The sequence below is a fragment of the Ursus americanus genome, chromosome 24 (assembly GCF_024610735.1).
Source record: "Ursus americanus isolate L20-20 chromosome 24, mUrsAme1.1.p, whole genome shotgun sequence".
Taxonomy (NCBI): domain Eukaryota; kingdom Metazoa; phylum Chordata; class Mammalia; order Carnivora; family Ursidae; genus Ursus; species Ursus americanus.
The window spans coordinates 37,665,697-37,690,121 of NC_142150.1; the positions used below are offsets into that span (position 1 = coordinate 37,665,697).

A 24,425-nucleotide genomic window follows, 5' to 3' on the forward strand; every position below is an offset into this window, starting at 1 on the left:
GCCCAGAGCCCCCCTCAGAGCAATTACCCTCCCCTTCCGTCTGGCCCCTACACTGGGAGCTCTGAGCCTCAAGTTCCACTCCCAGCTACGCTTGCTGACTGACCTTGGGAAGTGCCTTCCTTTCTCTGGGACTCAGTTTCCTCATCTGTAAAATGGGGGAACTGCAGGTTGAGGTTCCTCCCATGGCCTCCCTGCATGGGCTCTGAGTCCAGAGGATCCGCACCATCACCCAAACTTGACACTTCAAAGGAAGAGGCCAAGTGTGTCCCCCGCCTAGTCAGGCCTTGGTGGACATTTCTACTCCCCCTAAAAAAGCCACTGCTTCTTCACAACCTTCCTGCCAGCACCCTTCCATCCACTCCAATACTCTGAGCCACAACTCCAGCCCCATTTGCCCGAAGGGCACTATGTCTGAGGACATTTGCCCCATGGGCACTGACAGACCCTTGGAAGTGTCTGGCCCCAACTCAACGGCGACATGTGTAGTCCAAAAGGGAATTTCTGGAACCCTCTGACCACCCCTCACCCCCTTCAGCTCAGCTTCCCTTGGGCTGGAAGCCCACCCAAGTGGGCTCTGTACACCCTGCCCTCCCAACCCTCAGCCCCGAGCTTGCCTCTGGTGCTCCCACCCCATTGGCTCCAGCCCCACCTACGCCACCTGCAATGTCTTAATTGCTGGGGGCACGGGGGGCGGGGCACCGGTAGCTTCCGTTCCAAGAGCTCAGGGGTCTTCTACTTCAGGAGTGGTAATATTGACAGACCTGCCCCGGGACAAAAATGCCAGGTTTCTGTGCAAATCCCACCACTTGCTTGCTGTGGCTCTGGACGAAACCACTCAGTTTTCTCCCTGCCTTCTCCCAGGCGGTCGCAAACATGAGCCCAAACCAAACGCAAGGCAGGCACAGTGTCACCGAGATTCTCACGTGGGGGAGTGAGTCGAGCGAGAGCAGCGTAGATCACACGTGTACGGGAAGTATGTGTGCACTAGGATGCGTCCTAAAGGCAAGTAGACGCTGTTTATTTACAGAGGAGACTGTGTGGGCTTTTCGGGGCCAGTGAGGGTGGTAATGAAGAGTTGACGATATCTGTCTGGTCCTGGTCCCTGCGGTTTTAGCCTCTGGGCTCCCAGTCTCTCTTGCTTGGCTATGGGGCCTCGTGGAGAAGGGCCCAGCGGTTAGCCCAGCTCTCGGGGCCCTTGGGGCTCCCTCCTACCACCATTCTACTGCTCTGGGCAGCCAGTTCACCATCTGCTCTCCCTCGAGTCCTGCTTGGGCCCCACCTCTCCCTTCCCAACTTCCTGAGCCTCCCAGCTGTGGGAAAAGGCCACCTTCGCCTGGTCCCCAGCAGCCCAAGTGCCGGGCCAACTAAGCTTCCTCCTGTCCTGAGTCTGCAGCTCCCCCTGCCCCCGGCCCAGCCTTGCACTCAGTTCACTATCAACGTCGGGGCCCACAGCCCCCAGGAGCTCTGACCTGGACAGAGAGCAGACACCAAGGACCTGGTCCTGCCCTTCCCCCCCTGGGGGGGAGCTCTGCAAGGCTGGAGAGGCCACATCTGCCACATGGGAGGCCTCCATCTTTAACCTCCAGGCTTCTGAGGGCAGGGGGCAAGACAAGTGGGGCCAGAACACCCCAGGTCACGCCACCAGCGCCTCAAGACTCAAGTCTGTGGTAGAGAGAGGGGCAAACACACCTCCCAGGAAGGGGACTTGCACTTCTTCCAGCTGTCTCCACAGGAACGCCCCTGCCCCCACTGGAAGATTCTGGGAGGGGGGTGCTCTGTGGGCTGGAAAAGCACGTGATCTCACGCCTTCCTCTGTTGAACTCACTTGTAAATAAAATACATTCCATTTTTGGTCTGAGCTTTCTTCAACCACTGTCCATTAAGAATCTAGCATGAGGCACACAGAACAGGCAAGAGGCAAGATTTCAGCTAATTATTTCTTAGCATGTCAGGTGCCCCCGAGCCAGGGAGCGGCAGAACACCCAGCCTGGGGCTCCAGACTCCAAAATACCCAAGAAAAGACCCGAGTGTGAGTGCAGCTTCTGCCTCTTCATAGCTGAGTGGCCTTGGATGAGTGCCTTAACCACTCAGTGTCTTCCAGTAGAGACAACGGTGGCACCCACCCCATGGGGTTACTGTTAGCGCTCGATGTATATGTATTATGATTAAAGTTGGTGGTGTTCGTTTTCTCTCAGCCCTAAACAGGGGGCTCTGGGAACACCAATGAAGAAATGACTGCTGGACTAGAGGGCTATCTGGGAAGGCTTCCCTGAAGAGGTGGTATCTGGTGTGGTCTGGGGGATGACTATGAGGTGAGGGTGAGATACTCCGGGCACAGGGAACAGCAAGAGAAAAGGCAAGAAGGGGGGTGGGGGAGGGGGGAGGGTCAGGCACATTGTTTGAGGAGCCGGTCTAGGTTAGTGGGTGTGAAGTGGGGGAGGACAGGCTGGGAACAGAGTGGGGCCTGATGGGGAAGGGGCTTGTCTATCAGGTTGAGGGGCTTGCTGTGTTTTGTAGGACATGGGAGCCATGGAAGGTGTTTGAGTGGGGAAGGAGCAGGACCATAGGGGGTGTTAGCAAGCTCTTGCTCTGGTGGCTGCGGTGCTGTGGTAGGAGGCCATGCTCCAGCTGGGTTCCCCTGCCCTAACATCCTCTCCGCACACCTTCCTCTCCACATACATCTTGGCCGTGGGATGATTCTCCAACGGGTCTACCCCTCTCCTTGCCAAGAGAAGTCTTTCTCAAAACTGTTCGGCCACCACTGCTGTAGGTAGAGGGCCCCTGAGGACAGAGCCTGTCAATTCCAGAAGCCAGTGGGCATGCTAAGAACGGCCCCCAGAGATCCAGGGAGTGCCCATCTGAAGCAAGTAGCATTCTGAGGGCAGGCAGAATGAGCACTGGGCTTGGAGTCTAGAAAACTAGGCTAAGGCCCTGTTCTGGCCACTAACCAGCTATGTGGCCATGAGCAAGGCGCTTGGCCTCTCGGATGTCAGCGCCCTCATCTGTGGGAGAGCTGACCCCTCCTCTGATGAGAAGCCAGGTGTCCCAGGTGCTCCCCACGAGGTAACAACTCAGTCCTCACAACAGCAACTGAAGTAAGCATTACGATTGTCCCCATTTTGCAGATGGGGAAACAGAGACACAAGGGGGTCAAGAACCTTGTTCAAAGTCATTCCGGTAGTAGGTAGCGGAGCCAGGGTTCAAACTCAGGCAGTTTGGCTCCAAGTTGGCTCTCTTCTGCTTTGTGTGCTCTCTGGAACGGTTAGGGTTCCCGGGAATTTCTCAGGGGTTACCGAGGTGGATGCCAGGTAAGTGAGGCTGCAGTCCCTCAAGCTCTCTTCAAAAAAGCAGCAGCATTTCCCTGTTTCACATCTTGGGCTTTTGTAGAAAGTTCCATTTGAAGAAAGAGCTGTGTTGCTAAGGCAGGTCGAACCCAGGATCCGATTAGGGCACCCAGGGTCTGCTGCTGTCCTCTCACAGACAAGGAGTCCGACCCCTCCCCCCAAGCCCCCGGCCGCCCACCCACAGCCCTTGAAGCCGGGGTGAAACAAAGGCCTGTCACTGCAAATTGCATTGATGCGGTGACCGAAAGTGACACGGTGTCCTCAGCCAGCAAGCGTTCTTGCCATCAAGGGGTGCAGCCATGTGTTCTTCCCCGCCAGCCAGAGTGACCCCATTCCCAGAGCACGGATCACTATTATTCTGGGCTGGAAGGGACCTCTGCCGTCATGGAGTCCGGCCCCAGCGATGCACTCTGGGCAGCCCTGTCAGTGACAAGAAGCCGATTCCACAGCAGGCAGGCCCTCTACCAACAGGCATGGTTAGGGAGGGCTGCTGTGCCCCATGCTGATCGAGGTCTGTCTCCCTAGAACTCCCCCCCCAGTCCCCCCTCGCTCCCAAGCTTGCCCTCTGGAGCTGCTGGGAACACGCTGGCTCCCTCTGCCACATGACAGGCCTCTAAATCCTTGCTGACAGCTCTCATGTCCCCTTCCAGTCTTCTCCAGGCGTAGCCGCCCTGGTCCTTCTAACCCTCCCTCCGATGACACACATGGTTTCAAGTCCCCTTAGCGTCAGCATATTAACATTTGGGGAAAGAAGTATTGCAGCCCTCATCAGCCTTTGACAGGGCCGGGTTCCACAGCCTATCCTTGGGCAGAGGAGACATCCTGGGTCCCGGGGGTGAGACACAGACAAGGGCAGATGGATGACACTGGGGAGGCCTGGGCGGCAAGGGGAGCCAGACCTCCCGGGTCCGATCCCTGGGGTGTCCAGGAGTGGGGCGCAAGATCGGGCATGGGGCTGTCCCTCTGCCCAAGCCCATGGCAGGCACGTCAGCTGGCCAGAGCTCAGGGTTAACGATGATCCAGAGGGGTCCGGTGCTCCTGACCACGCCAGCAGCCAAGCGGCTCTCGGGGTAAAGCCTGCGTGTTGGAGGAGGGAGCCCACCTCTGCGGGTGGATGACATGCTCATCCAGTCTTCCCCTCCAGAATGTCCACTCAGTGAGGTCAGGGCTCGCTCTCTGTTCACCACTGTCTTCCCAGGACCAAGGAGGGAGCTGTGCATACAGCAGGTGCTTGACAAAAGCTTGCTGAAAAAAATGAGTGAGCAGGAAGCCCCGGGCCTCTAGGAATAATTAGAATAATAATTATATAATAATAATAATAATAATAATATAATAATAATAATAATAATAATAATTAAGCACCTCCTGTGTACCAGACTCCAGGGTCCATGAAGGCAAGGGCTGTATCTGCTTTGCTCGCTCCGGGTATTTTGCGACAGGCTGACGCTTGGGAGGTGTAATATTGTGAAATCCTCAGTGCTTGCATGTTATCCTGTTTGTCACCCAAACGAGATGGGAGGGAAGAGATGGGAGAGGCTGCCGTGACAGAGTTTGAGCCTCTCTTTTACACACACACCAGGACCCTTTTAATCTTTACCATGCCATCTTTGCCTGACAATTCCTGATTTTTCTAGACCCCGATGAGAAGCACTTCCTCCAGGAAGCCTTCCGTACGATCCACAGTGGGAATGAATTTCTCCTGCTTTGGAGCGCCCGTCACACTGAGCCTGCACCCTTCTTTTAGGGTGCCGTGATTAAGTGCCAGGGCTCTGGAACCGGACTCTCTGGGTTCAAATTCTGGCTCTTATTCTTCCAAGACATGTAACCTAAGGTTTGCGTGCCTTTGTGTCCCCATCTGTAAATGGGGGCTGATAATGGTACAGGTCTCATAGGACAATTGTGAGGTTTAAAGGAATTAGCACATATAATGTGCTTAGCACCGCAAAATAAGCAGGCAGTAAATGCTAGCTATTATCATAGTACTACCACGTCCGCCCTGTGTTAGAGACATCTGCGGCAAGGCACTGGCGCTCAATGAGTGTTGAATAAAACACTGAATGAGATACGCATCTAGTTCTTCCCCACCAGACAGCAGAGGCCAGGGGTCCTATCTTACCCAATTTTGTGCAGCCGGATCCTTGCCCCGGGGCTTGACCGAGACCAAGAGCATCAGTGAAAGCCTGTGGCCGGGAATGGGGAAGAGCTGGGGCAAGGGGGTGTGGGGGGCAACAGCGGGAAGCCAGGCTGGGCTTCAGGTGTGAACTGCAGACCCGAGCCCGTCCCTTGCCAGGCTCTGCCCCCACTCCCAACTCCTTCTCATCTCCTCAGCAAGCCATAATTTATGGATGAACAGAATCAAACAGGACTGCTAGCTGCTGGGATGCCCTGGGGAGCTGCTGGAGAGGGAATGGACTTCTGAGGGCACGCTCACCAGCTGCCCCGGGGGGGGGGTGGAGAAGAACGGGAGGGAGCCAGAGGGGGGGAGGTAACACACACACGGGTCACAGACATGGACACCCATGGCTTGTACACACACGGTCACACACCACAGAGACTCACTCTTGGCACAGGCAACCATGCGGCCCACACCCCACACATGTGCATGCAGGTGTGTGTACACACACACACACACACACACAGCCCCAGAGACCCACCCCTTGCACAGACACCCACGCTTATTCACACACATACATAAACACGAGGCACAGATACCCATGTACACACAAATTCACACACACGCACGAGCCATGGAGACTCATGCTGTGCACGGACACTGCTCACACTCACACACACAAATATGCCCATGGCCACGGCCACCAGTAGATGCCCCGCCCACTCCGCCGTCCACGAGATCTAGGTGTTCACGCACACGCTCTGGCCTGGAATCCTCTCCCATGCCCGTTATTACTCTACTCAAGTTCTGGCTGTCCTTCTGAGGCAGAGCATTGGCACAGGAAGTAGACCTGGGGGCAGATGGCCTGGATTCAAGTCACACCTCTGGCCCTGGCCAGTGACCCCGGATAAGGCCCCTTCTGGGCCTCAGTGGTTCACCTTCAAGCAAGAGAGCAGCCCCTGACGTCCCCTGCTGGGGTTCTGTCAAGATAAAATAATAGCTCGCATCAACTGAGTACTCCCATTTAGGGGCGGACGCTGTGCCAGGAAGTTTCCATTTGATCTCCACAACCGGGTACCAGGATCATCCCCATTTCACAGAGGAAGAGACGGGCATGGCAGACTAAGGACGCAAGCCTGCCCTTCACCGCAGCTCCGGCCGCCTCCCTCTGAGCGGAAGGGTGTACCAGTGCTCCATTATGGGCTCCACTGCGTGACCCAGCCACACCTCACTTTCCTCCCGCCTTCAAGAAAGCTAACCTCTTTCCCACTTTGGCACAAGATCTTCCCTCTGCCTGGAATGCCTTCTTCCTATCTTCTACGAGAGGAGATGGTCTTCATTCCCTGCACATTCCTTTCTGCCTCCTCTGTAACTATGGCAATTCATCATTGTGGGTTAATAATTAGCACTTACCCCACTGCCTTTCTGTCTTTCTGTCTTTCCCCCACTGGGAACCCCTGGAGGGCCAAGACCCTAGATTCCTCATCTCTGTAGCCCCAGGTCTGGTACCTAGGAGAGGCTGGATAAGTAAGTGCTAAACAAATGCATGAAGTTATTCAAGGCCCCCAGGTAAGCCTGCCTCTTCCAGGAAGCCCTTCCTGATGACAAGTGCTCATAGCAGTCTCTTCATTCTCCAAGTTTGAATTAGCTGACCTTCTGTCCAGCACCCTTTTCTTGGGGGTAGGCTTTTCTCCCAAGCAGAGCCAGTGGGGTAAGATCTTGTCTCCCCCTCGCTTGGGCTCTCCCACAGCCCACAGCCCACAGCCCACAGCCCACAGCCCAGGATACGAGACAGAGAAGCTGCTAGACATGCTGGAAATCTGTGCACACAGACTCTTTCCCCCAGATTTCGCCTGCTCTTGCACTCTCGGCTGGTGACACACACACTCTCCATATCCAGGCCTTCCAAAGTTGTCCCATCACCCCCACACCCTCCTAACCTAGACTGCTTCCCTCTTTTGGGATCCCCAGATCCCAGGCCCTTGCTCTCCTTACCAAATACCTTTCATCATGGTAACTCGTGTACGCTCCTCACTGAATCATATTCGCGGTCTTCAGCATCCTTCTAGAGGGGAAATACTCTCGTACTTGTTTTACAAAAAAACAAACGGAGGCTCAGAAGGGTTAAATACTTGCCCATGAGCAGAAGAGAAGTAAAGCCAGGATTGCACCTGGAGTCTGTAAACCTCAAACCCTACAGCTCTCTCTCTCTTGTTCCACCCAAGGGGAGTTGAGCCTTGAACCAAGTCACTCCGAGGATAGCCAAGAGAAGAAAGAAATGGAGAGAACACAAAATAAAAGGCAGTCGGGGAGAGGAATTCCCCCCCCAATTTTACCAACAAGAGCCATGCCCGAGTTACTCCAAGTGCTTCAGAAATTCCTCTCACACACACCATTCCCAGGGATCCTTCCTCCCTCCACTGGCCCAGCCCTCAGCCTCAGTAAAGCACCCTCATTAGAGAGAAGGTCCCCGAACGGGCTGGGGGGTTGGGCCCCTGGGGTTAGACAAGGGTGAGCAAGAAACGGAGACGGTGGGGTAGCCCAGGATTTGCCCAGGGCCCTGTCTCTGGTACCGCCTAGGGCACAACCACTATTCCGGAGATAAAGCAGAGTGATGTCGGGGGTGGTTGGGGCTACGTCTGCCAGCACCTTCCTATCCTAATCCTGCCTCCTCCCACCTGATTCTGCACTACTTACGACACATCATGCCCCAGCGCCTCCCCCCTATCCTTTGGTGGCTGCATGATGACGTTCAAGGTGGAAAGCAGTGAAAGCTAGAGTCACAGGTTTCCAAAGGAAGCACCCCTCCACGTGCATGCTGAGCAGATGGAAATGGGCGGAAGGTGGGAGGGCATTTACAAGTGCAGAGCCTACCAGCCCTAGGGCTATTTGGGCATGGGGGGGGGGACATTTTTGGTAACTATTCTACCTTCCTTCCTCCTCCCGACCCAACACATGCACCAAAGCCAGAAAAAGGCAGAATTGGGGAGAAAGCAACAGAAAGCCAATGAGCAAAACTCTGAACCCTACACAGCCAGGGAAAGTTCTGGGCCTCCTGTCATGCTGAATTTTCTGCCCTCTCTCTACTCTAAAACTCCCCCTCCAAGCTACCCACCTTGGGAAATAGAAAATAAGAATGGGTAGATAGAAGGGAGGGGAAAGACAGCCTGGCATTCATTTCCCAGAAAAGCTGGGCCTCTACCTTCCCCTCATGCCCCCTGGATAGTCTCCCTGAGTGTCCTTCAGAAAGCCAAGGAGACGCCCACAACCCCTCAGGCTTCACCCAGGGCGGGCGCAAGGCTGGTGAAAGAGGAGGCCCTGGGGGAATTGTTTTGGAAAGTTACAAGTAGCTGAAAATAGGGGCTTAGCACGAGCAAGCTTCCTCAACCTTGACTGTAATAAAAACAGATAATGCGTGAGTGAGCTAGGGAGAGAGCGCTGGCAGGGGCCGCAGAGGCCGGCTGGATGCAGACGGTTTAGAATTCAGAGGAGATGCCAAGTGAGTAAACAGCGAATGAAGGATTGTCCGGATGGGCCAGGAGCCGTTCCAGCAAGAAACTGGACGGGGACATGTCAGGATCCACCAGCACTTCGACTCCTCATCAGGGGACCAGGGCCTGGTGAGCTACAAAGGCCTCATCCATGCGTTCTCTATGCCTTCTCTACCTTGGCTCTCTTTTCTAGCAGAGAGCATGGCCTTGGTAATAACGGCCCACGTTTGTTCAGTGCAGAAGAGTTCACAAAGTACTCCAGAGTTTACCTACAGTTTCATATCTCTTGCCATACTTAATGGCGTTGGAGTATCTTCTGCCTGGTGACCCACTACCACCATCACCACAGCACAATTCCTGGCTTAGGGAAGCCTGGTACATCTGGCTTCAGTCTTTAGCCTCAAAAGATGGTGGGGGGGGGAGTGAGACCATCTGCAGACTCCAGAGAGTTGCTGGGTCTGGAAGTCATGAGGGTCAAAGCCATCCCAGCCTGAGTTAGCTGGGAATCGCCACCCTCCCCAGCCACCCTGATCCCAAAGCCAATGAGCCACCTGGGCACCCCTAAAAATGATCGTGTCCATCAGAGCAGCAGGAGCCAGGAAAGCAGGAGCTCAGCTGGAGGGCTTCTCCACCAGGAGTGGGGAGCAGGGGCGGGATCAGGAACGTGTGATGATTAAGTGCAGGCCTTGACCACTAGTTACTCCTATGAATAATGCATTGTTGTGCCTTGGCCTAAGTCAGCATCTTATTGTTATTAATAATACACGGCTGCAAAGAAGCAGAGGTTGGAATAGTGTGCTCTATTTTATTCAAGGATCTCAGAGCACTTAAGAGTTTCTCATGCTGATGACTCAACTCTAGCTCCCCAAGTCACAGGCTTCCTTACAGACCAGGGCACCTGTCCTGCCCTGACACCCTCCCACCTGATGCTTGGAGCCATGAAAAAGCCTTAGGGGCTAGGAATCTTCCATCCTGAGATTCAGATTCTTGATTGGTGTTTTGGTGGGGGAAAGGGTACACTTAATCTTTGCCAGCTCAAGGGCTCTCAGGGATAGAATAAAATGTGAAGCTGCTCCCAGGGATGTTTAGGGAGGAGGGAGAGAACTAGTAGAAATCCAGGTGGGGAGTAATGGCTGGAGAGAGACCACTGGGGATCTGAATCCAGTTCTGCCACCCAATTTGCCGCTGTGGGTGTGTAGCCTTAGGCAACTAACTCAACTCTCTGGGCCTAGGTATCCTCGTTAGAACATGGGGTGGGGGACTGAGATTCCTTCTGGGAGGTGCCATTCTACCATATTCTGGGGTATCATTTGCACCACAAATTCTTGGAGGGAGCCGCTTTAGAGGGCTGCCCTGGGATCTGTCCATGGTGCTGAAACAGGTGGACGGCGCGGTACTCCTGTCCTTGGTGCTGAAATCCTTTTCAGTGCTGGGACTGCTTCCTCCTCTAGGCCGCTGTTTGCATTGCCCCTAACGAGCAGGATCCAAAGGACTGGAGATGTTTTCAGAACTGCAGCACAGCAATCCCACTTTCCTCTGCCAATTCCTCCCTCATCAGCCACGAGCTGAAGCCATGGCGGCGACCAGACAACTTCAAGAGCTCCCTTTCCCCCGTGAGGTCCTCAGGTTCTGAGAACCCAGTCAGCACTCCTACTCAGGCCGAAAAAAAGCCTCCCGTTAATGTAAATGCCGCCTCCCATTCCCTCAAGTGGAGCCCGCCGAACTGCCTCCTGGCGGCTGGTGATGGTATTGCGCTTAGAGCAGAGACACATAAGGTCCCCAGCGGTGGCGTGGCGTTGGGCGGGTGGGGAAGGAGTGGCCTACAGTTCCCCGCCACCGCCCCCTCATCCGTACCGGAAAAATACGGCGCTCTGAGCTTGCGGCCGTGCCCAATAACCTGCACGTTTCAGGCAGTCCAACTGCCCTGCGACCGCCCTGAAACACCATGCTGCCTGCTTCACAGGGAAGACTCAACCCAGTGGTCAATCCGGGGCAAGGGAAAAAGTTCTTGCTCCCTCTAACACAACTTTTCCTCCAGCTGTAGGGTGAGTCCTATCAGAATGAGCACAAAGGCTTGTAATAGGGCCTCCCTGATGGCAAAGGCCCCCCACCTCACATCCACCCAGACAAGAAACTTGTCCACAGCTCCTCTCTAGGAAAAAGTGGGAGTCAGGGGAGAAAGCCACGGTTTCTGCCCACTCCTGTTCCCTGCTCGCCAGATGGGGGTTCTTTGAAAAGCAGATCTGCTTGGTGTTTCTACGACTGCTTCATATTAGCCTCATGGGGTGTGGAAATTTCCCTCTTTCCAAAAACAAACATAAGAGCAAATAAAACCACCTGAAGACAACGCGCCAAATCACTGCTTCTCTGGATCCAGGTAGGGAGTAAAGATAAGAGTCTTTACAGTAGATACTGATAATATAATTTATTGAGCACTTACTATAGGCCAAGAACTGCTAAGAGCTCTGCAAACATTTTCTCATTGAAAACTACAACCCCTCCCCTGGGAGGAAGCATGATGGCCAGCATTCTACAGATGAGGAAAGCGGGGTCCAGAAAAGGGAGATGAACACTCAGGGTGGCGCAGCGGGAGCTGGAAACAACATCTGTCTGCCCTTAATCTTACAGCTCAGCAGGACCCACCACCTCCTCCTTCCATGTTCTGGAAGCCTCGCTGCCCCACCCCTCCACATCCTCACATCTCATTGGAGAGCACACTGGAGGAACACAGTAACACCTCACTCCCACAGCCCTTACAGCCTGCAAAGTGCTTTCATAGCCATTGTCCGAAACAACCCTCATGATACCGAGGCATTCTTCTGATTTGACAGGGCAGAAACCCAAGGCACAAAGAAATAAGCGGCTTGCCCCAAGTCACACAGTGAGTAGCGGAACCAAATCTCAAACGAAGACGGTGGTACTCCCAGCCCAGTGCTGTCTCTCTCTGTACTTCCGTAAGGCTGGGGTCCTGACAGTAAGCCACAGAGGGGGGTCCAGGGGCTTCCTGAGACCCTGACCTGGGCTGCTTCCCTCCTCCTGGTCCCCAGGGGCCATCAGTTGGCTCAGCTCTACCTTGAAGTCTCAGAGTCTCATTCTAAATGAAATTTTTTTTCCAGGCAATTACTTCCTACTAATTAGGAGGCAAGGCTGCCAGTCCCTGGGCCCTGGGCTGACCCCCTTTCTCAACTCACGCGGGTGGGGGGGTGTTGAGGTACTGAAGAGCGGCACCAGGCACAGAAACTGCCTGGCTCGGCCCCATCAGCCCCACCATCTGAAGGAGGCAGGGAAACTCTGAGGGCAGGGGAACCCGGGGGAGGAGTAAGGGGTGCCAAGGAACTGGAAGAGTGGAGGTGGAGGTGGGGACACTGGGGAGGGAGGGAGGGAGCCAGGGGACAAGAAATGAAGGAGCCTAGACATGCCCATGCAGAGTAAGAAAGAAACCTCAGCTCAGAAGCAGCAGGGGGAGCCGGGAAGATCCAGAGAAGCAGGGACATTTGTTCCCTGTTGTAGGAAGGAAAGAGAAGGAATGTCAGGAAGCAGAGAGACAGAGGAGGGGGAAGAGCTCTCTCGTCTGCAGAGGGAGAGGAAGGAAGAAGGCGCCCTGGAAAATGGTCAAAATTACTGAAGTGCAAGAGGCAGAGAGAGGGAGGCACGGGGAGACTCCAAGAAGGGGAAGGAGAGAGGAAGGACAGGAAGGAAGGAGGAATTGCTGAAGGAGAGCCCTGGGGAGGAGGGCAGGAGAGCGGGGGGAGGACGGCTGGAATGGCAGCTCCCAGGGCCCCAAGAAGGGCTCTCTCTCTAGTCATCGTCCTTGAGCCTCCCCCAATGTCAGTGCCCAGCCGGTCAGGCCTGCATGCCCTCCTACGCAGCCACAGGTGCAGGCCAGCATGATGGCAGGCCACCAGTCAGCTCAGGCCCCAGATGCTCCACTCACCCGGGGCAGCCAGCTGACCCCTCTTCCTGTCAACCTGACACCCCTTCCAGTCGCCTGAGCCAGGGACCCTCTGAGGTCACACAGCAACATGACCAGGAGGCTCTGGGACTACAGGGTCCAGCCCCTCTACTTTATAGAGGGAGGACCAAGGACCCGAGAGGAAATGGTGCTTATCCAAGTTCCTATACCAACTGAGTGATGAGGCCAGATGTAGAGGGTTCAGGGTCTAAGTCCCACACCTGGGTCCTGGTCCTTCCTGGGCAAAGCCAATAACAGGAGACAAAGATAGGTATTGGTTCCTAGCAGGTCAGTCCCTGATCAATCTAAGGGAGTAAGGGCAGCCAGGGGCTGAAGGGGAAGCAAGGGAAGTGACTGTTTATGGAGCACTGGGTAGGAGGATTCTGCATGAGCTCTAATTGCAGATAACATAATTGAGCATTTACTAGGTACAGTGTTCCAGCCACTTCAGACACTGCATGCACGATCTCACTGAGTCCTCATGATAACCCTATAAAGTATGTATTACTGGAATTCCATTATAGGGAAGAAACTGAGACTCAGGAAGGTCGAATCATTGGCCAAGTCTACAGGCTAATTGGTGGCATGTTTCTAATTCAGACTACTGACCACTGCCCCGAGGACCCATCCACCCAGCGTTATCTGAAGATGCTCAGATCCCCAAGTTCCCATGAGCCCAGCCCAGCTCTGGCAGAATTGAGGCCCCAGATGCCAATGGGGTTACAGTCCTGTGTTGCAGGGCCTTCTTGTGGTCCAAAGTGGGGGCAGTGCTACATTTGAACAAGCCCCGTCTTAAGGCAGTGGAGCCTGGCTTCTAGTCCTGGCTCTTCCACTAACTGACTGTGTGACTTTGAGCAGGTCATTTGCCCTCTCTGGACTGCCCCAGGAACTCCATTACTTTTGATCCAGAGCCCATGCTCTGGCTGCCACTCTGCATTATTTCCCTAATGAGTCTCTTAAGGGACCCGGCTTGGTGCCCTGGAGAGGTCTTCCCCTGCCCCTCCGCACGGGCACACACGCCTTCACATTTCCACAGGGGACGCACACATGACCATCATGTGTCTGTGTGACCCAACATCCATTGGTTTATGCTGCTACACCTGTCCCTGCGCCTTCACCCAGTTTCTGCCTGGAACAGCTGCCCTCACCCGGTCCTCCAGCTCCGCAAGCTTTTTGGCACCCAGAACAGGCCAACTCCAGCAGGTCCCCATGCGTGCACGCACAGGTCCCCTTTCCTGGGCGCTGGCGGACTCGTGGGGGGCCCTGTGCCAAGTGTTAGCGCACGGCCACGTGGCGGTGACGTGGGCCACCACACCCCTTCTCCTCTGCCCCCCTCTAGTGCCTGGGTGGCTCACACATCCCATCACACACCTGCCAGCACCCCCATCCACGCTGCCTTCCTCACGCCTCTCCCCTCGCAGAAGCGGGCACCTTCTCCAGGAAGGAAGCAGGCACACGCCCAGCCTGGCTCCCACAGCCTCAAGATGCCAGCCAACTCAGGGGTGGAGAGGGAGGAAGAGCCATCGACCGGAGGCTCTGAAGGGCCTGGGTTCCACAGTTCCTGTCTGACACGAAGCCCTCCCTTAGGTCGGAGGGCCAGAGCTCTTGAGACCCAGAAATGGGGTCAGATGGGAGATCGAGGGAATCGCTGCCCATCACGTCTGTGTCGGACCATAGAGCCGTGAGGGCTTCTCTGGCCAAGTTAGCACCGCACCCCCCCCAGCACCCCATCCTGGTCCCTGCTCTCTCCTCCCCCTGCCCAAGCATCTCGGAGTTCTGGGTATTTTTAGACCTCAGCTGACAGGCTGTGAAATCGCTTCCTTCGCACCTCCCCAACCAGGCGGGGGCTGGAGAGGGAGGAACGGGGCTGGGGGGGCCACACTCAGCCGATTCATCAGGCTCCTCCGGGGCTGGCAGGTGCCAAGCAGGGAGTGAGGGGTTCCTCCCCTTGACTGAGAGGAACCTTCCACTGAGCCTGCAGAGAGGGAGAGGAGTCAGAGTGGGAAGGGAGCTCCACCCCACTCCAGGGACCTGAGAACAAAGGCTTTAGGGGATGCCTCAAGCACTAAGGGAGGCACTGGGGACACCCTCTGAGTCCAGCTCTGCAGCCAGTACCAATTCCTTCCAAGTGATGGGCCGAGAGACAGGCTGGCTCAGATCCCAGTGGGATTAGGGAGGCACCAGGCAGTAGAGCCTGGTGGTTAAGACCCAGGCTATGGAGTTAGGCTGCTTTGCAATCTCATCCCTGCTCTGCTGAGTGACCCGGTGAAACACTCTACCTCTCTGGGCCTTGGGCTTCTCACCTGTACCGCAGCGGGGGCGATACCTCCCTCGTAAGGCTGCCGTGAAGAAGAGATGAACTGCTGAACGTGAAGGGCCTGCCAGGCCCTGCTAGGAGGAGATTCTCCCCGCCACCTCCCCAGACCTGCCGTTCCCTCCTAACCACGCCTTCTCTGGGCTGCCTTCCTTACCCTAATCCCTGAGGCAGGGGCCGATGCTTCACTCTGGCGTTATGCTCTTTAGGGCCTGTCTGACCCAAATCCGTAGGGGAACGAATCCTTGGTTAAGGTGGGCGGGCGAGGTAGACCATCCCAGCCTCCCTGCTTCCTGCGGACATCCACATCATGTGTGCACAGGGACCCAAATACCAACACGTGTGTGTGCTGCCGGCGCCTGGGGGTGAGGGCATTTGCCCTGGGACGAGCCCCCAGGGAAGTGGGAAGATGTACTCAAGCCGTGCTGGCAATGGGCCCCTGTGCCCCGGGGCTGTGGGCATGGAGAGGGAGGGGCCTGCCCAGTTGCCACGGAGACAGGTTGGCTGTGGAGGGGCTCTGGAGCTCCCGCCCAGTAGAAGCATGAGTTGTGTGGCTTCCCCAGGGCCTGGCCCTGATGTCCATGGTGTGGGTGGGGTGCAGATCCAATCCCCAGGAGCACGGGTTGTGTCCACTGAGCCCTGGACCTGCCCACCTGGGTGCTGTAGCCTTCTCCGGAAGGCTGTTTCTGATACCCCATGTCCCTAGGTAAGCCCCCTGGGGGTGTCCATCCACACCTATCTTCACCTGCTGCCTCCCTGTCTGCCCATGACCTGCCACAACTTTCTGAGAGCAGGGCCCCAGTCCAGCTGAGCACTGCTGGCGGCCTGGTGTGGTGCCTCAGACTCAGCCCTGTGCAGGGGAGAGACCCAGGAGGGGCTGGGCAAAGGTGGGAACAGATGGGACTCCAGCTCCGTGTACCTGCCTGCCTCCGGGCTTCCTACCCTCCACACTGCTACGAAGTTAAAGTTCTCTATAGAGATCTGCTTAAAAATCATCCACGGCTCTCCATGGCTCTAAAAAAAAAAAAAAAAAAAATCCAGTGTTCCTGTTTCCGAACGTCAAGAACTTCATCATCTGGCCCAACCCACCTTTTCCAAGCCTCATCTCCTGCTACTGCCCCCCAAAGACCTCTCTCTTCTCGCCCCATTCAAGCACCCATGGCTGCTCCAACAGGACAAGACCCAGCTTCTGGGCCACGGCATGTGCTGTCCTCGCCGTACCGAACGCCTCACCCCTGCTGGTCATGTGGCAAGCTCTTATTCTTCCTTCAAAACCCAAGGCCCTGGACTCCAAGCTCATGCTCTTGAGTCTGCTGGTGTTTGCTGGAACCCCAGGCCGACAGCTCACTGCAAGGTCCCCCTTCCCAGGTTGGTGGGAGGATGGGAGGGCTAACGTCTGTCACGTGCTTAGAACAGCACCTGGCACGGAGGGATCCGCTCAACACATGTTTGCTCTTCCGAAGGTAACTGACTGACACCGCCTCAGTGAAGCCCTCCCTGACTCCTCCTCCACGGCGGAAGCCGGCACGTCCTCCTTGGAGCTTCCGGAACTCCCATGCCAGACATCAATCACTTGGTGCAGGATAATGTTGATAACAGCTGTCACTGGCTGAGTGTTTACTATACTATGTGCTGGGCTCTCTGCTAAAGATGTTTCCCGCCTTACCTCGCCTCATCCTCCAACCCTGTGAAATAAGAACCATCATCAGACCCATTTAACCGAGAAAGAAACTGAAGGCAGAAGAATGGAGGGACTTGCTCCTGGGACAGAGCAGCAAGTGTGTCTGCCAAGGTTCAAACAGACGGCTAGCTGTGTGACCCCAGAGGCCTAGCTTAAGCAAGCCACCCCCTGTAGCACATACGGGAAGAGCTGAGCACATCCTGAGTGCTCCCCAAGCAAGAACCTGCTGTTATTAGGGCGCTCGTGTTATCAAGGGAGGGAACACGTTCTGCTGGGTGACCTGAGAGGGGCTTCCTGAGACTGGACCCCCTACAGAGCATGAAACCCCCATTACTGGAGAAAGAGAGTGAGGGCTGGGAGGGGCCCTCGGGCTGCTGCAGGCAGGGGTCAGGACGGTCAGGAGGCGCGCAGGGCCCGGCAAACCTGAGGGGTACTGGAGTGAGCGAAGGCGCGGGGGAGGGGGGGGCTGGAGCGGGCCCAGGTTGAGCAAGGGGGAGAAGGCCGGCCGTGTGCCGCTGAGCTGGCCACCACTCTCCGGCCCCGCTGACACCACCCGTGGTAATGAGACGGATCCAATTTGTACCCAGGGCCCCGCCGGGAGCAGCTGCCGCCACAGGGTTTGAAGTAATTTAATTGGACACATTAGCCACAGAGCTCTCCTCTCTGCTCCCCTCATGCAGGGCCTCACGCAGGCACCCCTTGTGGCCGCCCACACCCCACGCTACCCCATCCTGGCTGGAGGCAGGGTACACCGTACTTCACCAACCAGCACCATGAGACCCCCACCTACTAGGGCTGACCCTCCCCCCTCCCCCACCCCGGCAGACCTGCTCTCTCATTCCAGGGGCTCCTGAGGGCTCTAGAACCCGAGAGCTGGCTGGGCTCTACAGGCACCAAGTTCTCCCCTTTCTCTGATGCAAGTAGCAACTACAGGCTCCCCCTGGGGCTGGGCTCAGACCTCTCCCTCCTATCTCCTCAGATGGGCAGAACAGGTCTCCCCCTTCCCCCCTACCAGCCTGCTGAGAGCCCCCAGCTTCCTGCACTCTGAGAAGGGCATCAAAGGAGCAGGACCACTACCAAGATGGGGGTGAGGGCGGTCCTCTCCTCAGGGCTCTGGAGGAGGGGTACACACACGCACAGAATCAGACATACTACGCACACACAAACACGCGCACGCCAACAGACCCACACGCTGTCTCAGAAATGCCCGGATCTGTATACACCAAAGCTCCAACTCCCTCCCGTCCACACCTATGCACCCCGCACAGCCAGGTGAGGCCCTCCCTGCTCCCAGCAGATGGAAGCCTCCGAGGCAGCCCAACCGGCAGGTGGGAGGGTGTGGCAGGGGGGGCAGGCAGGGCCCCTGGAGGGCGTAGGCCCGGCCTGGCTGGGGATCAGGCCAGGGGAGGTGCCCTCCCCGCTGCTTCCCGTCACAGCTCCCCGCGCACCTCGAAGCACCTAACTACAAATACACTCATTAGCTGCTGTTTACAGCCGGCACTCAGACGCGCGTGCGGCTCTGCCCGAGTCCAGCTGGCACCCGTCCCCGCACACGGAGCTTTCCCCCGCGAGCCCCGCCCTCCCTCTGCACCGGTGCCCCAGCCCTCACATTCAATGACAAGAATACATCAGTTCCCCAAACAGCCCGGCTCACCATACAAGTCAGCTCCCGGCCCAGCCCCGGGCCCCAGGAGACACACCTCTTCCAAGGGGCCCTCCAGATGGAAGCTACAGAGCCCCCAGGGCAGGCCAACATGCCAGCCCACCTCCCAAACCAACTGGGTCTGGAATTCCTGGCGCAGGCTCTGGGCACCGTCCAGCCCCTTCCACAGGTCCCATGCCATTGTCTGCCAACTCCGTTCCAGCCCTCAGGGAATGCTGCTGGGTGAGACCAAAGCCCTGCCCTCCAGACACAAGTTGGACACGGCCCAGCCAGGCTGCCCCTACTGCCTGGAAGGTCAGGCACCTCCATGTCCACGGAACTGGCACAACCCTCCTGGCACCACCAGCTGGGCTTCCCTTTGCAAGGCAGGCGGGTACCCAGGCTGGGCCTGGCACAGGCTGGCTCCGGCACCTGGCCAGACCAGTGACCGCCACAACAGAGAGAGCCGACCTCACCAGCCTCACGTCCCACCTGCTGGGCACTGCCCACGGAGCCAGGAGCTGGGTCCACGCAGAGCTGCCTGTGCCCACCGGGAATGCACTGGGGCCTCTGAGGAGAGTGTCCTAGTGACTGCCCTTCCAGCCAAGCGTCCCTGGCTCAGGACTCGGCCTCCCACCCCCCCCACAAGGCCCCCCTCACTGCTCCTCTCCCTCCCTGCCGTTCACAGCCTTGCTCCCCTGGGGGAAGCAGTTATTGAAAACGGTCCATCAGATTCAATAAGGATTCAAAGTCCCTCAGAGACTAGAGGGTGGGCGGGGAGTGGGGGTGGGAGGAAAGGAGGGGTGCAAGAGGGAACAACCACCCACTCCTCCCCTGCCTTTCCCTCAAGGCCTCCTGTAACAGCTGGGCTGGGGGGAGGGGTGCGAGAGAGGGGACAGCCCTTTGCTGCTAGGCTATAATGCCTTCAGCGCCCCTTGGGCCTGAGCTTGGAGTCAGCCAGGGGCAGGGCCCAGCTGCCCAGGGCCTGACACCCACCTGTTCCCCCGCCTTCCAGCTGTCCCTCACCTGTCACCTGCTGGCCTGCATGTTCCCACCCCAATCCAGCCTGCTCTGGCCTCTCTTCCCCCACCAGGAGGGGCTTCGAGGCTATCTCCCTCTCCACCATCTCCCAGTCCTTGGGCACCGAACCTGTTGGTCAAGCTGTTCCCACAAAGCCACCCAAGAGCATGACCCAAGGCCTAGGAGGGTCCTGTCTCCACAGTAACACACAGCTTGGGGCACTAGCTACCTTGGCACAAGCCCACAGAAGCCATCCCTCCCACCCAGGGTTTCAGGCCTGCCCAGCCCCAGCTGATCCCCTGCCCCAGTCCTGGCCATGGCCTGTTGGGAGATTGTTGGCTCTTCAACCCTAGACTGGGACCCAAGCCTGAGATGCAAGCCAGGGAGGTCTGGGCCTGGGCAGATGGGGCGGGGGGGGGGGGGAGGTGGAGGGGTAGATGGGAGGGGGGGGGAGAGTTTGACGGTGAACCAACTGGTCAGAGAGTCAAGCCTCATCGGACCTTCCCACACTCCAGTCCTCATCCCTAATCCTGGTGGCCCTTTCAGCCATACCCCTTAACTCCTGCCCCACACATCACCCAATGGCCTCTGTCCTTAACTTGTGCCCAGCTGGTGGAGGGTTGGCCTGGACAATTTCACGGTTCCTTCTGCCTTGAGAGAGGAGATCCACTGTGCCAAGCCCCCCCGCCCCATGCAGTGTGTCCCCTGTGCTCCCTGAGAATGACCTTTCTGTCAGAGTCGCTGTAGAGGGTAGAGCCCACTAACAGGTGGGACAGACAAGACTCCAAGCACTGCTACCCCTAGGGACAAGCTCACAGAGGGCTGGGGCAGGGCAGGCAGCCTCAGGACCTGACCTCTCTCCCAGCACTGCTGCACTGGTCCAGACTTTCCCTCTCTGGCCTTGCTCCCTCACTCACTGCAAGGTCACCTCTCTCTCCCTTCCTCCCTCCCCGAAGCTGTCTTGCCTGCCCACTGCAACGCTGACCCCTGCAGGCCTGCTGAGGCCCTGCCCGGCCCGGGCCCTGGGTGCAAGGGACACAGGGAGGCCTGACCAGGCCAGTTTCAGGATGAACACAGGATGAGAGTTGAGGACAGGGAGAGGGCCACCTGCCTCAGGGAAGGGACAGAGAGAAGTTGCAGGCAAGGCTGCGGAGGCCGAACAGAGTTTGGAGTAGAAGCCCATGGGGGTGTATGGGAGGGGGGCTGGTCTTTGCTCTTCACTGGGCTCTGGCTTTTTCCCACAGTGCCTTCCTCAGCTGAGCTAGATTCCAGAAGTGCCTCAGGGCCGTGGGCCCAAGTGGGTAGGGAACTGTGGACAGGGTCTTAGCCAGCAGGCTGAACCCTGTGGAGACCAGGGTGAGTGGGCTGAGGGAGGGGGTACTCAGGGACACTCTGGAACCAGCCTGGGATGTGGAAGAGCAGGAGAACACAGGAGACGGAAAATAGGAAAATCGTAAAAAGGATAGGGCCACAGGTGTTCCTGGGAGTGGGATGAGGAGGGGATTAGGACAGACAACTACTGGCCCCTGGGGGACCAGAAGGAGGGGCCGAATCACACAGGAATTAATTTGCACATCTCACCCCTACTAGGTGCAAGCCGAAGGGGAGGTGGGGGACAGAAATGGGGGGTACACACAGCTCTGCCTGGGGGAGCAGAGTCTAGGGGGGCCTGAGGGGAGCTGTGGTTGGAGGGAGTGTGTAGTCTGGCCTGGAGCTCTAGGGGTTCTAGGAGGTGGGCAGGGATACAGGGGACTGGGGTACGGAGGCCAGATTGATGATTCTGGGCCCTCAGAGAGCCCCAGGGGACCCAGAACCAAAGGCAGACTCTGTCCTCTCCAGCCTATTTCTGACCCCATCCAGTCCAGTGGCCACACTAGAGGGAAGTGAACGCCAGGCCCGGCCTGTTCCTGGTCAGGTTGGTCAGTGCTACACCTGCCCCTGGCACCTGGTGGGCCCTGCAACAGCAACTGGGCAAGACAGGTCTCCACCCCAGGGGGAGGCCTATTTGGAGGGGGGAAGAGGGAAATGCCCCGGGCAGTGCCTGGATGCCAGAGGCAGCACTGGGTTGCAGGCCCTTTGCCCAGAAGATGCCAAGCATGTCAAGTTGGCCTCCATGGAGAGGGCAGAGGTGCTCGGGGAAGCAGTGATGTCATGGTGCCCAGGCGTGGGAGGAAAGAGGAGGGAGGGAGAGGGGATGAGGGCACGGACCCAGGCCATTAGGCTAACAGGAAAAGGGAGGCTGTCAGCCTGGCAGGGCAGGGGGAAAGGGAGTGTCCTCACTGCATTACCCCTTCCAACCTCATACCCTAGAGCTGGCCTCTGAACTAAGCGACTGGTTTCTGAGAGGGCGATCCAAGCCAGAGACTGCCTCTGCCCTCGGTCTGAGTGCTGGAAGCTGGCAGCCTCATGGGGGAAGACGCCAGGGTCGGCGACCTGGGTTCAGACAGATGAAGGGAGGCATCTCCAAAGGCAATGTCCCCTCAGCCATCACCTAGAGGAGGTTCCGGAGAGGGAGACCGAGTCTCTCTCACCCTTATCCCCAAGCACTGAGTGGGTGCAATGCCTGGTACCCAGTAGGTCCTCCTCAGTGGACTCAGTAGGCTGCAAGGATTTGATGGGGGTGAGGCCCCGACTCCTCAGGAGGTAGGGAAAGGCTGACGCTGCCCCTAGAGGGAGAACAAATGTGGGGCTGGGACAAGAGTGGACAAAGCTGGTGTCCACTGGACTGCCCTCAAAATCCTTGGGGCTCAAGGTCCCTTCTGCAGAGGGCCTTAGAGCTGTCCCTTCCCCCAGCATCCCCAACCCTGGGAGGTCAGCAGCAGCACGCCTGGAGGCTCTTTTTGGGAGCAAGTCCTCAGCCTGGGGTGCCTTGCTTTTGGCATCACCGAGAAACCCAGAAGCAGAGACCCCGCTGCCAGAACTGGCAGAATGGGGAGTGCTGGGTCTGGGGTGGGGCATCCCAGGTGGGAGCTGAGACAGACTGGGCATGAGCTGCAGGGGACCTGCCTACAGGTGGGCACTGTTTGAGGAGGCATCAGGAGCCAAGGAGGAAATGGCAGAGCAATTTCCCGAGGAAGGAGGAAAGATTCCTTGGCTGGGCTTGGAGGATGGCAAGCAGACTGGGCTCCCGGGCCACTCCCCGGCTCCCTGGGGAGAGATGCAAAGGAGCCGGCCCCTCCCCCCCTCCCCCGACAGGACTGGAGTGAGTTTGGGGATCTTTGCTTTCCCCCTCCCCAAACCCAGGAGCACATTCCCCTGGCACCCCCATTCTCAACAATCTCTGCTCTCTTTCCCTTCAGGTACTCCTGTCTCGCTCGTCACCGCTCCTGCGGTTCCCCACCCTCCCTCTCCGAAGCCCCCCTCCCCTGCTGCAGCACCAGATTCCCACTTGCCCCTTGGCACCCTCTCAATTCACAGTCGGCACCGCCGATGTCACTCTGCTACCCGGTGCCCACAACCTTGGCCCAAAGCTGCCTGGGATCCTTGCCCTGGGGTCCCCCAGAGCTGGCATCCGAGGGCACTGGTGCTGGGGACCCGGGGGGTGCCTCTAAGGGCACTGCCCGGTTCCCGCGGGGGCAGTGGCTCCTCGCTCCGCCACACACGTTGTCCTTGGGCTGCTGGGGGGGGGGGGGAGGAGGTCCTTGTGGGGACACTGCGAAGCCGGCGCCGGGCATCAAGCCTGGCAGCGCCCGGACTGCGGGGGCCGGGGTCCGAGCCACTGTCACTCCAGCCCGCGCCCCCGGGGCTGCGACGACCCCGGGGGTAGTCTGTGCGGCTCCGGCGGACAGCAGCCCCGGGCTGGAGCTCTGAGACGGCGCCCGGCGCTGCCGCCGTCCTGCCTGCCGGTGCGGGGCGCCCCAGCCCGCTCGGGGCCGCGCTTACCTGGGCTGGCCGCCTCCGGGTCCCGGTACATGGTCCCCTCGTCGCCGGCTCCCTCCGGGCTCCTCAGAGCCGCCCGCGGCCGCGCGCTGCTCCGCCGCCGCTGCAGGACATGGGGCCGGGCGACCCCCGGGGGCGGGTCCGAGGGCGGGGGCCGCGCGGGCTGCACCGAGCCGCGGAGCCGGGGAGCGGGGGCCGCCCGCCAGCCCTCCCGCCCGCCCGCCGAGCACGCTGCCGCTGCCGCCGCCGCCGAGCCGCGCCGAGCCTCCTCCCTCCGGCCTGCGCGCCGCGTGTGCGCGCCGGAGCGTGTGTGAGTGTGTACGAGGCCGTGTGTATGTGTGTGTGTGTGAGCGCGTGTGTGAGCGCGCCCGGGGCACCGCCGGCGCCGCCCGCCCGCTGCCGAGCGCCGCTGCCACAGCCACCGCTGCCGCCTGCGCCCGCTGCTGCCCGCTGCCGGCAGCGCGCCGCACTGCAGCCTGCGCCCGCCGCGGCCCGGAGCCGCCCCGAGGGCACCAACGCCGCCCCGCGCGCGCCCCGCCCGCAGCCCCCGCGGGGAGGGCACGGAGCGCTCGGGTGGGCCCTGCGAGCTTGCGGGTCCTGCCGCACCGCGCGACCAGCCCGACCGGGGCGCCCCTGATGGCAGCAGCTTCGAACCGGGCGCGGAGGGGTGGCTGGCCACCTCCTCCGAGGTGCCCTTTGACTCCGTTCCAAGAGGCGTGGAAACCCACTCCGGGTTTTCCGCTTGGTGGCGGCTCGAGGGCGTCAGCTCGGGACTCGACAAGGTGGCGGTTCGGGGAAGTCGGGCTGGTGTGTGCAAAAACCAGGAGTGGATTTTTTTGCCAGAGCTGAGCCTGGGTCCGTCACTCTGGCCGTCCCCCAAATTTGAACACAGCTGGAGCAGAGAGGATCAGAATCGCCACCCTCAGTGAGGGATGAGGCCTAGTGACCCTCCTCACTTAACTCAGTCGCCAGAAAGAAAACAAACCTTT

General features: G+C 58.3%; 1 protein-coding gene across 4 annotated transcripts in view; it reads right to left on the reverse strand.

Annotated features, from left to right (window-relative positions):
- The window catches only part of SYT7 (synaptotagmin 7), a 62,465-nt gene extending 38,746 nt beyond the window's left edge, over nucleotides 1-23,719 (reverse strand). For 3 of the 4 annotated variants that reach the window (XM_045786819.2, XM_087854943.1, XM_087854944.1), the window contains exon 1: nucleotides 23,440-23,581. In XM_045786819.2, the coding sequence (XP_045642775.1) occupies nucleotides 23,440-23,470 (31 nt within the window). In that variant the 5' untranslated portion in view covers nucleotides 23,471-23,581. Of the gene's footprint in view, nucleotides 1-23,439 lie in introns of all 4 variants that reach the window. The other variant, XM_045786820.2, reaches the window with a different exon arrangement.
- Nucleotides 23,720-24,425: the final 706 nt, after the last annotated feature.